We start from the raw sequence: 18,960 nt of genomic DNA, 5'->3' as shown, positions 1-18,960 counted from the left end.
CTGCAGTATTTCTTTTCTATGGGAAGTGTTCTGTGAGAGTATGTCTGTTTCTGTGGAATGAACAAAAAAAATCATATCAATATGGTAGAGTATTTTTTTAGGAAAAATATATATTGAAATAGCAGTGTGCTGCATCCTTAATGTGGGACTGCAAATCAGTGTTATTAAATTCTTAAATGGATGATAACTGACCTGTATGTCAAGCAACACACATTTATTGAAGTTAAAAACCAATATATTACTGGTAGGTATATGTTGCGGTGGCTATGGCACATTTGAGCACCCCAACCCCATGGGAGGGAGATGGGGATGGGTCCTGGGCATGGTACGCTCCTGGGAGCCCCTGCTCTCCAGGCCACTTGGGATGCAAGGACAAATGCAAGATGTGACAGCCACTCCTATCCTCCTCCCCCAGTTCCAAATATGGTTTAATTTCTAGAATGTTCTTCTTTGTTCGTGGTAAAGCAGTTATTTGGTTGGAGTTCTTTTTATAGTATTGTTATTTCTTTGGTCACTTATGTTGTCGCTCAAAAATCCCCCTTTCCCCATTTGCTCCCCAAATCTCCTTCCCTTTCCCCTCCCCCTATAAAAAATTGTTGTGCAGAAGGGATCGGGGCCATTTTGTCACTGCCCCGAGACCCCTCCAACTCCCCTCACCCCTTACCCTAATAAACCCTTCTTGGAGCACCGACAATCTGGACTGCATCTCCTGTTTGCTTCGCCGACCTGCTGACAGCACCTGCGCTCCCTCGGGGCCCCGCCCTCTCCTGCAGTCTCTCCCTTCCCCAAACTCCGGGGTGGTTTGGGCACCCACGGACGGAACCCCCACAGGTATAAAGATACTTAACACCCAAAGGTTCTCAAATATCTGAGAATCTTACAGTAAAATACTGTTCCTTTCTTTATTTCTCCTCCCTTCCCCCCTCTCCCCCTTCCCCCCATGCATAATTTAAAGAAATTATTTTTGTGTCAATTGAAGACCCATGAGGTGGTAAACTCAGTACTAAATCCACTTAAAACTAAACCAAATTGAATTCGCAGACTCTAAGAGTGGGATTAATACTTTCTAATTTTAGTCACCTATAAAGTAGTTAAAAGGGTGTCTATTCAATTGCCTCATTTAGGCTCAGCATAGTTCATGAAGAAAGAAAAGGAATTCCAAAGTGCAACTCATCCCATCCTAAGGTGGATGGTTGCCATAATCAGGATGAATTGCCCTTCAGAGTTGTCCGTGTGAGTGGGAACTGTGGCTTGCACAGTTAAAACAGCTTTTTAATTAATCAGTAACCTTAGATTTGCCTCAGGGATAAAATATGAGGAGCTGCCAATCTATAATCAGTGATTATTTATTGATTATCCAAATAGCTGGGGTAGGTGAAGTGTTTCACTTCTATATGGCTAAAGTAAAGTGAAATGAATCCTGCTTTAAACTCTGAAAAAATGACATTCTGGCAGTAATTGCCTCATTACTTTGATACTACAAATTATAATATTTAAACATATAGAAAGGATAAAATATTATCCAGTTTATTTTTCCCCCATCTCAAAATGTTGTTAAGGAAGAATCCAACTGCATGGTTGTCTTATGTGCCTATATAAACTAAGCCATACAGTAATACTTATTTATTTACTTATTTATTTACTTATTTATTTTTTAAAACTATTGATTTGGTGAGATTGTAGAAGCAAGTTATTAATGATGCATAAACTGCATCAACAGATAAAAGACAGAATAAAGCCAGGACTTCGCAATTTTAAAGTTGTGTTGTTACTTATGGTAGGTTTAGAAAAGATAAAACCAGTAAGCCCAAGAAGCAGGGAGCATTCTACTTGAAAGAGAAAAAAAAATTATATAGATTTTTTTGCCTTTTTTCATTACTCCTCTGAGTCCTTTTCTGTATGTGCCATCTATAAAGACATATGACTGTAATATGAGTGCTCACAGACCTGTGTCTGCTCTGTGGAATGGTTTATGGTACGGTGCATTTTTCCACAAAAAATATAAATGAGTGTCATCTTTTTTTGTGTAGATGAAAGTTTCCTAAGCCACATATTTTCAGTTGATCCACAATGACTCTTACAATGCTACTCCTTTTTTTCATGTTTCCTAAATGACCCACGATTATTGCTCAGGCTGTACAGAAAGTAAATTATGCACCTGGAACCAAACTATGCAGCAAAATGTCAGGTGAAAAAAAAAAAAGGAAAAATCCTCCTGATAGGAATAAGTCAGAGAATCTAAGAAATGAATTCTTGTTAAAAAAATGTTCTGATACTCAGCTTCCCATAGGTAATGCTTGTTGCAGCTTCGGAAGCATACCTGAAGTGCTACTCCTTGTACACGTGCTCTGTTCTTGAGCCTCCTGCCATGTGACCAGTCTTTATTTTAGAGCAGCATTGAGATATATTAAGGCATTAATGATTTGCATTGTCTGCCAGCTAGAATAGAAAGGGATGCCTTCCTTGCTGTTTGCTCTGAGTCAAATGACCAGTTTCTGGGGACAATTTTGCATCTTCAAGAAGGAGAGTCCTTCAGCAGCAGTCATACTGGTTTGAGGAGTTTTCTTGAATCACTGAGAGGAATACATAGGAGTCTTAAAAAACGACAGGATGATCCTGTATCTCTGCTGTAAATGTCATCCCACTTAGACCCACTGATAAAGAGAGGAAGGAAATTACTTCTCAGAATATTCCCATAATATTAAATATGCATAAACTACCCATATGAACTTCTGGTCACAGAAGAGAATAGCGGGGCACTTAAAAGAGTCTCAAGAGACTGAGAAGTTCCCTGGCTATTTATCTTCCTCTTACTTTCACAGTATGTTATTTGCTAATTTGTAAATACAATAATTTCTATGTTCATGGGGTTTGAGAAGGGAGTATTTTATTGCTTTATAGACAAATAATTTTCATGGTTACAGAGACAGGTTTTACATCTTTTGTATATCCTGTGTTCAGAGTAACAGTCTGTGTTCAAGAGCTGGAATTTTTGCTCATCCCTTTCAATTAAAGTAGGACTAATTTCCATGGCTTTCTTTTAAAAGAAATATACAATTGGAACTGAAATGAAAATTTTCTGTCCTTGGATGGTCGCAGCTGATTGGTGCTCTTGGTCCTTATCCCATCCCATTTGTCATAGACTGCAATGTGGAGAAGAGCTGTGGTACACTTTGTCACAGCTAGGAAAGTGGCCAGGTCAGAAAATAGTTTAATATTTTACCTTCTTGTCAAACTGGATTTGCCAAGGAATTAAGAGGCGTATGGTAAATCGAGTGAAGAACAGGGATGCTACCTTCAGTATTCAATAGACAGCACACAACTTGTATTGCTTTTCTCTCCTTGTACCGCTTTTATCTGTTTGATCTCTATTACTAGAGCGTGAAGGAGCCCCGTGAGGAGTTCTGAAACTATATACAAAATTCAGAAGTGAGAGGTACACAAGAGGAAGACTAATAAAGAGCTGCCCTCAACATTACAGAAGGAAGATTGCCCAGAACTGAACATGTTGGCTGCATCAGCATTAGTAACTGCACAGGTCTCAAGAGACATCAGCCTGCAGGCCAAATAATACAGTGTGGCTCATGTCCACACCACTTGGTGCTTTCTTCTAGAGTAGGATGGCCACATCCTTTTCATGCACTGCTTGGCTGTGTGCACACTCTTGATTTTACGTGACTTTTTTTTTAAATGCATTTTCAGTCTACAGTAATAGGAAAGATTCACTGCATCACCAGAATGACCCCAAGGTGCTTTTCTGTGGGGTGTGAGAAAGATAAAGGGAATGGGAAGCTTTAAGAAGCAATATTGGAAGAGTGTGGGGGGTTCTGAAGCTCATGCAGTTTCAGCTATACTGTCTTTTCAGAGTGGTCCCTGTAGTAAGTCAGTCTGTAGATCCACACAGGCATTCTTAGAAAGAACTAGTACAAGTGATCTGAAACAAATCTGGGAGTAAGCTATTAGTTACAGGTCCAGTGGTAAATATGCATATATAAAAAAAGATGCATAGACATTTCTTTCATGTGACTATTAGGTCAACATAAAACTAAATAACACCAAAAAGAAGTGGAACATGATGTCCAACTTGCAGAGGCTTATTGTTCATTGTCTGTACAGGTAGTGTATTTTCATTAAGAGTTTATTACTTTCACCAGAAATTTATTCTATGATATAGATTGCTTTCATGCAGTGGAAGTAAGAGGAATATATAATTTAAAATATTTTATCTACTTGCAAGAAAATAATCTCTGGACAAATAAACCTCTGGAGGAAACAGAGTTTGATCAAATTTTCTACAGTGGGAATTCAGATACAGCTCTTCCAAGATAATAATACGGAGGTTATAAGTAAGTTTGTAACTAAAATAACCAACACATAAGTGTGAAATAGCAACTAATGATGATTGGTATAATAGAGTGGATTGTTGAGCTTGTCACCATCAGCTCCCTCAATGTAAAATGGAGAGAGGCACTTTTTTGGCATGATTAATGCCCACATAAATATTTTTGCATGATTCATCTTCACATAAACATCTAAAATGTGTCAGATGAATCATGCCTTAAACATCGCATAAGATTCTACTGATTCTACTGGTTGAGAAAAAGAGAATATGGTATTTAGCTGAGGTGGAAGCTGAGATGAATCACTACCCTGTATACTTACGTGACAGGTGTGATAAGCAGATGTGATCTTTATCCACTGTATTCCTTGAGGGTTTTGAGTTTGGCATTATGATTTTTTAGTGAATATCAACTGCTTTGATCAGTATTGACATACCTGCATTCAAAGATATGTATGAACTGGGAAATATAAAATGGAAAGCTCCATAATGAGCCTTTTACTTTGTATTACAGAGGTAAAATGTGAATTAATAGATGATATCACAATATGATAGTCCAGGAGCATAAATCAGATTCTCATGCAAAGCCATTAAAAAAAGGAGGAAAGGACAAAATGTTCCCACAGGTCCTATCAAGTTCCCCTAGAAACAGTTAGTTTTGTTCAAGCCCATCTATCAGCCATGTTGATCAGTCTGTTAACAGATGGACGACCCCTGTCTACATCTATGGAGCAGCACTTGTAAGATGTAAGCATGTTCACTTCAGAATTGTTTTCCACAAAGTTTCATTGATTGGTTTCTTTTGTCATTATACGTGTTCTGAAGTGCCCTAGTAGTTGTCTTTGGATTTCTAGAGATAGCAAAAGACTGAAAAGGGTGAATGTTTATTTTTTTATTGAACAGAAAAGAAGGAAACTAGAGTACTTCAGACTGCTTAGGCTAAGTTCAGTTATTGGGAGTAAAAAGCTCAATTATTTAGAAGCCAAACACAAGAACATACCAAACAATAACAATGAAAATATTTACTGGTAACAAGTTGGGTCAAACTAATCTAATTTCCCTGCAGGGAAATGGAACCAAAATGTAGGTATGTGGAAAACAGAGATCTTAAATCAACTGGCTTTCTTAGTCTCCTTATGATCTTCAACATGGCATCCACATAAGTAAGTTGGGAATGATCTTGATTAAATCACCACTAAATAGATACTAAAGTTTTTGTAGATGTTAATTTGGTTGATTAGCAAGTGTTCACAGTCAGAATAGAAAAAGACACTTCAGATGTGGTTCTTGGGCAAATGCAGACACCATTTTCACTACTGTGTTGAATGGTGAAATAATCAGTGTGCTCTCAATAAGTGAGGGAGGGCAACAAGAGCTCATGCATAAGCTGGAAAATAAAGCTAGAATTCAAAGTGGGGATATATGTGGATTCTGCACTGAGGTAGGAATAAGATTGAGTTGAAGACTGAAGAAGGATTGGCTCAGCAGTTGTTCTGTTGAAATTATGTATAAAGCTTAGTGTTTCCCAAGGTAAACATGACTTAGAAAAGCGATGCAATTCTGAAATAGTTTAACAAAATGTTTTTGAAGTACCTTGTCAGGCAGAGCTGAATTTGGAACTCCTAAACATACAGCTTGTCCACTTAAGCATATAATTTGGGCAATTTAGACTTCTCTTTAGAAGTATTTAGAATTAAGTTTGACTATGTAGGAGGGGAATGTGCCCCCTTTTTGACTGAAAGGAGTAAGACTGTTCATTTTAATAAAAAGAAGGTAAAAGATTTTTAATAGTTTTCAGGAGTAAGGTTGATCTGCCAGCTTCTCTGAACTAATGACCCTCTTTGTCTGTATAAATAGAGGAGAAAAGCAGCATGATTCATCTTATTTCCATGTGGATGTCTAAACTAGGTCAGATGAATCATGCCATCATCCTCTCTATTTGTAGCAGAGATGTAGACACATCTGCTTTGGAGATGCATTAGGTCTTTAGAGATGCCTGCTGTCTTTTAGAGAGGATCTAATCTGAAATAACTAAGAGGAGGAAGATGCAAATAATGTGGTCTCATTGGTGAAAGCAAATGAGAGTATGGTGAAGCACTGGAATTATTTTCTTGAAGATTGTGGCTTCTCTGTTAATGTGCATTTTTAAAGAATAGTTTAGATGAAGATACTAAAATATAAGGCCATAAATGTAGTTGAACCTGCCCTGGGTTTAATGGATGGCTTAGAACACATCTCAAGTTCCTTCTAGCCCCGTGTTTCTGCATTGTTTCATTCTTTACTGATAGATATTCCAGTCATATGTAATCTAGGATATATAGCTTTTGAAGGGAATGGGGAGGTAATGACCCAGTTTTGAGTGATGCAAGAAATGCATACCCCTTGTCACATTGCATGATGGGACAAATCACATGGTGGGGTAGAAATCACTGTGGCGTCATAGTTTGGAAGAGAAACATATTTCCATCAGCTAGTATCTCCAGCTCCTTCCTGGAAAGCATTACATGCCTTGAGAATGAGTGAGTCAGCAGTGCTGCAGCAGCACTTGCAGAACAGGGCTTAGCAGAGCATCTGCAAACAGTGGCAGGGTGAAAACAAGTAAAGCTGTACAGTACAAGTAGATATGTACTGATTATACTTGTGATCTTTCTGAAAATAAAAAAAAATAGCAGCATTTAAAAAGGCAAATTATCTTTTGTGTGTTTGGAAAGAACTTGGTGAAGTCTAAAGAGCATTAAGATATAAATTTTAAGAGAATCATTTAATGATATTCAGCCTATACTCAAACCATATTAATGTAATTATACAGTAAACAAAAATTGAAATGCATTTAAATCTAACAGCTGTTGTTCTCTGGTCCATTGAGTGAGCTCTGACTAAATATTATTAGTCATAAAAAGGCATAATGCAAAACAAAAAATCAGGAAATAATAGATGAGATAATAATCTCATGAAAAAATGGATTGGTGTTTAACAAGAGGATTTAAAAAATTTTCACTGAATAGTCTGCTTCTTGGAAACATATGTAGACTATGGAAAGAAATCCAAACTAAATAAAGAAAACTGGAGTTTGACTTCTTGTTCCCTGTTGCCATGAGGTCAGAGAGCTGGACTGAAAAATAAGATGGGAGGTCTTTTGCTTGGCTTCCTCAGCAGAGAGAGGGCATGGAGATCCATGGCCTGCAGGAGACAGAAGAGAAGAGATTTCAGTGGGACCTAAACAATTTTCTGGTTCTTTCATTATAAGTGCCAAAGCTACTAGCAACTATGGATCATTTAACATATATTATTTTATCCTTATTTTCTAAAAAAATTGTCATAAGTTGGTGTAGAAATCAATTATATTAAAATCAGGAGTCATGCTGGGTAAGGAAGGATGAATCACAGTAGAGTGGATTGTTCCAGTCCATATCAATATTTGATTTTAAGATGTTATCATCAAAAGCAGCTACACAGAATATTCTGTACATCTGTCATTAAAAAAGCCCTTCAAGAAGCAATTACTCTTTCCTGGGATTTCCCTAGAGTTCAAATATCTTCTGAATTTCACTTAACTTAGATAAGTTTATATACTAAAACTGTTTAGATGCCAGTTTAGAGAAATGGAATTTTCTATTGTTGACAGGTGCTATTTTCCACTTCTAAATGTGAAAGAGCACATCTGGCTGTCTGGTTATCCACCTCCTTTGAGTTTATGCCTTGCCAAGTGAGAAATGCTACATCTGTTTACCTGTCTGAAACTTGGAAGTGCATACTTCATTCCTTTTTATGGTATGGTGCAAGATAGGTACTGAAATGCTGGCATAGACCAAAATGCTTTTCCTATCACCTGCGTTAAGCAGAATTTTGCACATATCACTAATAACTAACAGTGATTAGGTCACTAATCACTAATATACTAGAGCTATACAGAGGGATGTGCAGTTTTTCTTCTTGGTATCCAGTAGTTGCAGAGGAACATGGAACTCACTTCAGTACAATACAGATGCAGTCAAAATTCATTGTTCCTGAATCTTCCATGAAAAACGTGGATGCTTGTTTCAGAAACGCAGCCTTAAATACTGTTTTTTTTAATCTCTTTTTTCTCAGTAAATATGAAGTTAAGCCAAGTGAATTGAAAGATAATTAATAAATCTAATCCCTTATCAAGATCTCTGGAGGATCTTTGAAATCCATTACATGTAGTCATATGTTAAGTAAACAATCTCCTTAAATTCCTTTGACTGACTGGTCTGATAATTTTTAGTGAGGAATTCCTCAGACTATCAGATGCAGAAATTCACCAAACCTTAACCAACACTTAGAAGAAAGCTGTGAGATTAAATATTCAGTGATACAAAATGGATATATTTACTTGTTTGATGTGCAAGAAATGTTGATCTGTAGTGTTACATCTGCTAGAACCTGATTGACATTTCACTTGTATAAAACAAAAACCAGCTTGCTGAAGTTGAGTGAGTATTGTCACCATAAAACTGAGATAATTGGAAAAAATAAATAAGTCAAGTTCTAAACTTTGAAATAGAAGTACAAAAACTTCATCTAATGTCAGTCATCATCATAGCTTTATGGAAATCTTCCTGAGGCTGTTCTTTCTTTTCAAGTGTAATTTCTCTGTGATTCCCTAATAATTACTTCCTGTGAAGTTAGCATGTATAGACATAATGCTCCGGCACTTCTCTGGAACCAACTGTGTATTTCAATCTAAGAAAAGCACATTACATGTGTGAAGAAGAAAAGAAGATTTGCATAAATGCATAAGAAGTTTGTATTTTATCTACCATTAAGACCACTTTATAGAAGCATGATCATCTCAGCTCTTTATTTGTATAAATTGCAGTACTGAATTATGTTTAAGGACACTTCTAATACCAGCTCCTTACAAAAACTTTAGGGCTTCACTGTCACATCCCTTCACAGTAAAAGGGAGAGGAACAAGCACTTCCAGTGAGCACTTTATCTCAACCCAAAGTAGTCATCTAAAGTCAGAGAGATGAATCATGCATTAGAAGTGCTTCTTAGCTCACATATATATGTTTGAAATTATGTGAAATGAATGTATCCTTTCAATAAATTAATTTTCTGACCCTTCTATCTCAACATCATCCTTCTATAAACTCTGAATTTCTCACTCCAAATAATACCCTTTTCATACATATGAGATGACTTGCTGTCCTTATTTATTACGGCGAATATGTAAAAATGGTTATCTTAAATCAGTATCAATTTAATGTCCTTTTGTAAACCATACACAGCATTTTGCATCAAAATATTTTCAAACAATTTTGCTATAAGATCCCAGTTTTAAAGCTCTGATTCCCTGGAGTGCTCTGCTTGCAACTCTGAGCATGTTTCATTCCATGGTTCTAAGCAATATATTCAGAATTTAGAAATATTTTCCTCTGGGAAAGTATTGCCTGGAGAGCACTGCAAACTCAGAGAGAACATAAGCATATTCCAGCATGAAGAAAAACAATTTGGTCGAGCTCTGTTAATTGCTAGTTATTTCTTCTCCTGGCACTGCACAAAACAATCTGCTCATGTTGCTTACGAAGTGACAAGATGAATGGTTCCATAGTCATTACTATTAAAAGGATAACACCAGACAGAAAAAAAAAAAGGGAAGAACAGTTTTGAGAGAACAGTGGAATAACTGATTATAACTAGATAAAATGATAACCTTGCATTATTCATTCGTATGACAGGCATTTAATATTAAAATATAATCTGTCAAGGTAAGATTAAATACTTTACATTCCAGTTACGGCTTAGGAGTGTGTTAAATATCAAATTCTAAGGCTAGGTATTTTAAAATCAGCAATAGTAAGTTTTACTAAAAAGTTAAAAAACAGTGTTCTGAATCAATTGTGATGATTTCTGTTAAGTCATACAAATTAAAGTGACTCCATAGAACTGAAAAAAAAATATTCCAACATTTTATTGAACAAAACCCAAACAAAAACAAAACCAAAAAACAACCACCAAACCAAGCAAATTACAAGATTTGGATGATGGTGTCAAATCAGCTGAACTTGAGACCTCTTGCATTGTTGGGCCTGTTCTCAAATGCAGAGATGGGGAAATGGAGAAGGGAAGGAAAACACCCCTGAATTAGTTGATTTAGAAAGCAAATTCTACATGGCAAAACAGTTTGTATCAGGATTAGTAAGCAAAGATTACAGTGAATGATGGTATTAAGTAGATTATAAAACAAGAATGAGAAGCACACTGATCAGACTACTGAAAAGATGTAGAACAATAATGAGTGAAATTCATCTCACCTGGCTTTCAGACATATTTTCTATAATCTATATATTGGCTAACTTGGGAATGAGTTTCTTATAAGTCCTCCCAATTTCATTGGGGAAAAGAGGAGAGCACACCTTACCTACAGATTTGAGAGAATTTGCTGTTTCTTTTCAAAATGCAACAGTTCTTTATAGTATAATTAATACTTATAGCCTGAATTATGTATGATTGCTAATTCTTATTAATATTCAAACTAAAGCTGTCACATGCCAACTGTCTTGTGTCCTGATGCTAAAAAGACCACAAAAAGCCCCAACACAAACCCCAACTAAAAAAAAAATTACAGTAAAACTAAACTAAACTCAAAATCACAGGATATGTAGGAAACTCGTAAAGTAAATGAGTAATATGCCACTGAACACAGAGCAACTTAGACAATGGTCAGCCAGTTTTAATTCAAGTTTCTTGAATGTTTGTGTTTTTTCAAAGACAGCCAAAATAAATTCAAGACCAAACAAGACCTGACAAACACTAAAGTCTGTTATGAGTACTTTGGGCTATAAAGCCTGAGGTGCATCACTGTCATCACTGTCATTTGGCAACACTAAGCTGGTTATGCTACAGGTTTAATCTCTTATGCCTGTTTTCTTACTGGCTTCAGTGTTGAGTCTGCAACCTGTGAAATGGATTAATTTAAAATATGTGTTATGAGGAGCAGTTTTAGTGAGTCTCAGATCTATTCTGCTGGCACTTACCCTATTGATCTCTCTCCCATATAATCTTCATAGGTAATGCCCTAATGAGTTCCTTCTTTTTAATTCATGTGTATGTCCTGAAGACGCTATTCTCCCAGCTCATTTTTCTGATATGGTAAATGATCCAGGGATTTTGCATTACATCTGTCACTATATACTACTTTGTAATTAGGAATAGCTACACTGAATTTCCCACCTATACCTATTTTTCTGTTTGATGTATTTTAAACAAAGATATTACGAATGTAGTACTGTGTGGATTAATTTCTTTTCTGCAATCTTTTTCATAGTTTTTAATTACTTTGATATAACTTGCATTTTAGACATTCCCTGTGACTCTAGAAGGACAATGTATGCAGGATACATTTGATTGTACTATAAATGTTTAGAAGAGGGCATTTGATGCTTCTGGTTTATTTGTGCTATCCATAAACAGAATGAAAACTTACGAGATCACCAAACATCAATGGCAGCTGGCAATACTTTCCCATGGGATTTTTCATATCATAATAAATTTATAACATTGCTAGGTTTTCCAGACTTCCTTGGATTTAGTTATTGATCCCTGTATGTTATGGGCTGATCCTTAAGATAGTCCAGGCTCATCAGTTTTGGATCTCCTCTGGACTGTGAAAGGCAATCTTGCTAAATACAATGTCATGAATCAAGGATGGGTTTTAACCTGTCTGGTTATAATTTATTGAGTTCTATATGTTACCCTGAATAAATGTGAATTAATTTATAATAGCTAATTTAGGCTGGTGAATTATTGCCAAATTATAAGACTTTACTACTTGCTGGCCCATTACTAATACTGGATTTTTAATTTATTAGACTGTCTCTGCATTAAGTACCATATGTGTTTCAAAAGGTAGTGCTCTGCATTTAGAACCATGCATTTTCTCATTTAGCAGATTATAGATCATTCATCTGTGTGAAGAAAAGGTAAACTTAAGAAAATGTAGTTGTTCTACAACAGCATGGTTCCATAAAAATTTATTTCAAATTAATTTTCTAAGGTTTCTATAGTATCAAGACACTTTGCCAAAACTATGAAGGATGAGAATTGCAGTGCTGGTTTAAAATCTAATCCAAACTCTATTCTATTCTGTGCATTAAATTAATTCTGTCCATTAAATCTGATTAATGTTCAGGAATAAAAAACCTAGATTTCTTTTTTGTTCTCTTTGTTCTAGTAAACAAGGCATGTTTATGCTTTTGATTTTTTTTGTTTTGAAGCCAGTAATCCACTGGTCTAATTGATACCTTGGAACTTCTTCATAATTTAGAACTACCCATGAACAGTTAGTTCATGGATAGTTCATGAACAGAACAGGAACAGAAAAGTTAAAGAAAGGGAAGAGAGCAAATCTTTTAAAGTTACAGTTATTTTATATCACTTTGTGATCACTTTGTTAAATATGCTATTATCAAAAAATAATGTATATATGTACCAGTATGAAGTATCAGCTGAATAAATGCAATACATAAAATAAACAAGTTCTCATCTACATTTTTTCCTAGCCTCGTATTTTGTTCTTAGTAAAATCAGGAGGAGAAATACTACTGTTCTTTCAAAAAGTTAATTGGTTAAAATATTGACAACCCTGAATTTTGATTAAGGAGTGTACAAGTAATAGTTTTAATTGTCATGAAAGAAAAATAAAACTGACATGTCATCTATGGTAAACACTAGACATTATTAACAGTAGGGCTACACAAAGTAGCTATGGGATATTGTAGAGCAGTTAATGTGAAGATCTCATAGAGGATGGAGATAAGAGGCAATGACTGTGCAGATTAAAAAATCATTTGGTAGCACTAAAAAGAGCTTGTCTAGTTCATTTTAGTTATACTTAAAATGTATTTTATATGAATTAGATTTATACTGATTCAAAGCTCATCACTTCTTTTATGTTGCTGAATAATTAATGCTGATTATGTTAGTCTCAGCCCATAAATTTAAAAGATAGAGAAACACATTGCTACAGCTTGTGGTATTGAACCAGTATAACTTGATTTGTCACTGAAGTATCAGAATGTCTTGTAAATGACATAGATTGCCATCATAAGGTGTTCACAGGAGCTGTTCAATATTGAAAGTCTGATTTGCTGTCTGTCAGCAAATCCACTGAGAGCAAAACAAATTTCTGAAATAGCCTTTGTTATAAAGTAGACAATTTTCCAGTAGAAAGAAACTGATTAACAATTTCTGTAAACAATCGTAAAATGACAATTAAACAACATGATGCAGAATTGCAAATAGTAGTGGCCAGTATCATCACATACGGTTTAGAAAGGCAGAAATAGTCAGTAAATTATGTAGTTCATTATTGTACTCACTCATCTGGGGGTTGCTGAGGCACTAGCAATGTAGTTCAATATCAAAAATTTGTTATTGTTTAGACTACATTGTAAAATCTATTGATTAGCTATGTGCTGCATGATTTCTTCTTTCAGCTAATATTTGTGCTCTTGGTAATGGGACACTGCAGCCATGGATTGTAATAGACATTTTAGATCACAGACTTTATGGTTTTTATCTAGGAAAATAATAATAAAAAAGACTTTATTATCATTCACATTTTATTATTTTAAGCCGTCCAAACCAAGAATCAATTGTACTTAAATTTTTGCCTTTGCTCTTCTGGGCTGTTCCAGGATTTTATATGAAGGGTTGTCAAGTCTGTGATAACTAGAAATCTAGAATCTAGTTCAGTGGTCTCAGCACAACCATCCAGTACTGTTTTAAATGCAAAATGTCCATACAGAGCCTACAGATACAACACAAGACCTGCAGAGCACACATGGCCTTTTGGACAGGCAAATAAATGGCATCTACCATTAAAAATGATATCAAACACTCTTAGGCAACTAAATAAAGTTTCTATAGTAGGACTGCGTGTTACTTGCATTCCTTATTTTCCCCAATAAAAATGAGATGTAATATAATCAGATATTTAGGGCTGTAATTTAGTTTCCCGTGTGTCTGTGCCTCCGTGGAAGCTGGGTGTCCAAACTGCTACTGTAGCTGGTGGAGATCTCATCCTTGGTTCAGGTACCTTAAAGTGGGCGTCTTAATCAATTTAATGTACCCTGTCTGATTTGTTGTGCCTCATTTGCTGCTCCAGAAGGAAATGGGTCTCCTATACATATATGCACACCTACAAACATGCAGTGCAGCTGTCTCGGGTACAAGACATGAGGTTGAAGGTACACTCATCTTGTTTATATATATATATGTATTTGTAATCTAGCTCAGGTATGAGGTGTGAGGGGCTGTTGGAGATGTTGGGAGCAGCAGTGTTACTTGGCTGACACTTCTGCATGTTAACTTGCAGGATAAACCCAAGAGGCTTTTCTGTGTTGAATGGGTGTCCATTGGTGGGAACATGGCTTCATGAAGGGTAATCACTTTAGGGGTCTCACATTCAAAACAATCCCTTTGCTGCATCCCTGTGATACTTGGCATGTATGAGTGATTATGGGTGAAATTCACTTACGGAGAGGTTCACGTATGTATGTGACATAGCAATAAAAACTCCCCTAACCAGACAAGTGGGATGCACTTTCTGACTCTACTGTGAGCTGTCAACACTTTTTTTCGTACTTGTGTGAATGCTAGAAGAATAGAAGAGAGAAGAGCAAATTCAATTTTAAAAGCGGTGTGAAATATGAAACTAAGACTTATAAATAGCAGAGGAATAATTGTGATTTATAAGCATGTATCTCATTTTTATTGGAGAAAACAGAGACTGAATACAAAGTATATGCAGATCAGTTTAATATGTTTTCTCTGTGATCTTTTCACAAAGCATGCAATTCCAAACCCACTGAAGTCAGCAAGAATCCTTTCACTGACCTGAACTGAACAAACCTTTTATCATAAGGCACTTATGCATAGATACTTATTAAAGATGTGAAGCCAGTCTTGGTTTTTTACATTTATTCTGTTTTTTCTACTATTCCTTTCAGTCAGTGACTTGCTAGCAGACTTCAGATTGCTTTAGAAATTGCTTGACATGGTTTGACACTATTTGATTTTGCCTGTATTTGACATCACTGTTTAGACAGTATCAACTGTACTTCATGCTTTTCCTTACTTTATTTTTACAGTCTAACTTAAAAATAAATGTGGAAAAAAAAACCCCATGAAAACTTGTAAAACTTGAAATAAAACTTACTGAGTCATAGACGTTACCTGTATAAAATGGGTTTATATTTGTAATATATATTTCTCAGTTTTTCTTCTCTAAGCTTAAATTTCCTTTTGATCCATATATTGCTTCATTGCCTTCCCTGAAGTGCAACATTCTCAGGCAGATCTAGGGAATTCCTCAATGTAAACACACTTTTTCTGTTTTGAAAACAGACATTTTTTCTTACCTGTAAGTCATAGTCAAGTTAGGGGAGGATATTTTTCCAGTATACTTTAACTGCTTTATTAAAAACTGCTCAGTGTATTTAAGGATTACCACCTAACACGTGAAATGCAAGTTTATCCATTCAGGCTTTATTCATTCTTGAGGCTTAAAGAGGGATTATCTATCAGTGCCTGAGGAGAGCAGATCTTGACCATACCAATTGCCAGACCAAACAACACTTCAAAATCATGTTCTCATGTGTCTTTGCTATATCTGCTTCCTCTGGAAGACATGAAATAAACACTGTTCTTTTAAGTTAAGGTTTAATAGAATGGAAGAGTTGTTTTAATTAATGTTAATTTTGACCATCCTTTTAGAATGGTAAGAGGAATGACTTGGAATTACTGAGAGCATTTAACTTTTTGCTGCAATTTGCAGAATAAGTCATGAGATGACAGAGCTAATGTATTTATATACATAGACAGATACAATAGGACTTTGCTGTATTTTGTAACTTAATAACTCAGCTGACAATTACTTCCTGGGGTTTTTTTTTTAGGCCGTGCTCAATGTAACATGCAAAGAAAACATGGATTATTAATTGTGTTGTGGTGTTACATATAAGGTGTTTCCTTATATAGAAAAGACAGTTGTCATAGTTTGTGAGAAGTTTGTCTCCTGAAAAATTCTAATGCAAAAATTAATTTGGGATATGTGTAAGTTTTCCTAATGTAACTATTTTATGTTTTTACTCAAATTTCTTTTTTTTTATTTTTTAACCTTAAAAATAATGATTGATTGATTTATTGCAGAAACCTTTGAAATGCTTATCAGACTGGCTGAGAATTACACAAGCACACTTTTCTGCAATGCGTATAGAAACATGGCTGCTGAGGCTACTGCGCGTGTGCAGGAGTTTTTCACAGACGTTGGACTCTTCTTATTTGGCACAGATGTTAGCATAGAGGAATCTGTGAATAGATTTTTTGACACCCTGTTTCCAGTAGTCTACAACCACGTGATTAACCCTAGTGTGACCGACATTTCGCTGGAATATGCGGAGTGCCTCCGAGTGGCAAGAAGAGACATCAGGCCCTTTGGCAACATTCCCAGAAAGGCCATAGGACAAATGGGAAGGTCACTCTTACCCAGCCGGACTTTCTTACAGGCTCTGAATTTGGGGATTGAAGTGATCAACACAACAGATCACCTGCGCTTCTCCAGGGAGTGCAGCAGAGCTTTGCTGAGAATGCAGTACTGCCCGCACTGTCAGGGGCTGACGCTGAGCAAGCCCTGCATGGGCTACTGCCTCAACATCGTGCGGGGCTGCCTGGCTGACGTAGCCGAAGTGGATCTCCACTGGCAGGGCTACATCCAGGCCCTGGAGGAGCTCTCAAGCGCCATGAGTGGAACCTACGACACTGAGCATGTGCTGCTAAACTTCCATTCCCTTGTTAATGACGCTCTGGTACAGGCTCGGACCAATGGGCCAGAATTATCTGAGCAGGTAAGATGCTGCTTTTATCCACACTCGGGGCAAACGGGACTGGAAAAGTATCACTGATAGCTGTTATTTGTTTGGCCATTTTTACAATGAGGAACACGTTTGTATCTGAGTCCAGCTTTGTTTGACTATGCAATTTCTAGGAGCACAAAAAATGTTTTTCACGAACATAAGAAAATGGTTTGATTGTTACCTGATGTGCACGTAGTGATAAATGTAAACAATCCTTGTTTTAGATACCAGGGACTGGCCTTAAAGAACCTATGACTTTGCATATATTATTTCCATAATTTTGTAGGTTTCAGAGGAAGCAGCACAGTTCATTAGTACCATGAACTAAGTCTTTCCTTACACTTAAGAGAAAAAACAAGTTCTGTGAGAGCTCTGTTAAGCTGTGAATGCATAAAGTGAAGAATTTTAGGACACTGCTATGGAAAGTGCACACTATTTAACTATACTTCAGGGAAAAAAGCTAGTATATATGCTAACTTATGAAGGTAAGTACCAAAATCTGAATTTTTACTGCATTATATTTATTCCACAGTATTTTTCATGATTGCATTTTTCTCCATATTCTCATATGCAGACTTCACTGAGAGAGACATACTCTGTGTTAAGTGCTGGCTCAGATAACTTGGCTTGGGGAGGTGCCTTTAGTTTTATATTACACATGGGTCTAAAGAGGGTGTCTGGCTGTCCTTGTGCTGTGGCATCGGCTGAGGTGTGCTAATATTTCCAGGACTGCCTCAATACATGATTAGCTGAAGTCAAAATAATGTCTTCTGCTAAGAAGCTGATACGACCTCTGACAAAACACAGCTTGGCCTGATATGATAAATAGAGGATTCTTTATTTCGTACTAAGACCCAGAGTCTGATAAAATGGGTTCTTCATCCTGCTGTAATCAGTGAATAACAGGGTTCATTTCTACAAATGTCCCATTTTATCTGCTTTATACCAACCAGCTACATGAGCCATAATATCCTGCTGCTCAACTTCTTGAGGGAAAACTCAATTTTTTGGAAAAGGGTTTTTCACTAACAGTTTGACTCAAAAGGGGCTCAGTGATGTCTCTCTAATTCCCAAGTTATTTCAGATCTACAGTTGCCTTTTAGGGATATACCCTGCTGTTCCTTTGATTTCTGTGAGATATTTTCTGCCTACTATTTTCAGGAGCAAGCTAGAACAAGCAAGTAAAGGTTCAAGGGAAGGACTTGCACTTCTTATTTCATCCTGGGTCATTTAATTAGAAAAATTTTAGACTTAGATTTTCTACAGTGAATTGTCATTGACCCAGACTTAAAAATCTCTTGGCACATTCATGTTTTCAGAATGAAAGCTTTTACATTCCAAAGTAGTATATGTCACTGAATTTTAGTAAAAAGGAAGTGGGTGAAGAGCTCTCTGCTTAGTGTGTTTGCTTAATGAAAATTTCATATTTGTCCAAAATAAAGTGCCTTGTGTTGATACTCCTTATTTTGATACTCTATGTCTTCCTTTTCTTCATTCAGTGTAAGGAATACCAAAATTTCTTATGTAATATTTGTTGCCAATGTCTTTGTTTGAAGACCTTGTGTTTACTTCTCTTGTGTTAAAATCATCTGATACAGAATCACTTTCCAACTTCAAAACACACATACTTCATTTTGACTCAAGCTGCATCAGACCTGGACATCTCTTCCACTTAATTTCTCTCTTATAATTGACCAGTCCTTTCTCTCTTTGATCTCTAATTTGGTCAAAAAAAGG

General features: G+C 36.2%; 1 protein-coding gene across 7 annotated transcripts in view; it reads left to right on the top strand.

Annotated features, from left to right (window-relative positions):
- GPC5 (glypican 5) overlaps positions 1-18,960 on the top strand; it is a 602,821-nt gene that overhangs the window by 79,192 nt on the left and 504,669 nt on the right. For all 7 annotated transcript variants that reach the window (XM_085057712.1, XM_085057703.1, XM_085057755.1 and 4 more), the window contains one exon: positions 16,520-17,214. In XM_085057712.1, coding sequence (XP_084913838.1) covers positions 16,520-17,214 — 695 coding nt within the window. The remainder of the gene's footprint in view (positions 1-16,519; positions 17,215-18,960) is intronic.

Source organism: Lichenostomus cassidix, chromosome 1, assembly GCF_008360975.1.
Source record: "Lichenostomus cassidix isolate B80296 chromosome 1, HeHo_3.0, whole genome shotgun sequence".
Lineage (NCBI taxonomy): Eukaryota > Metazoa > Chordata > Aves > Passeriformes > Meliphagidae > Lichenostomus > Lichenostomus cassidix.
This window is presented reverse-complemented; position numbering and strand designations above follow the sequence as displayed.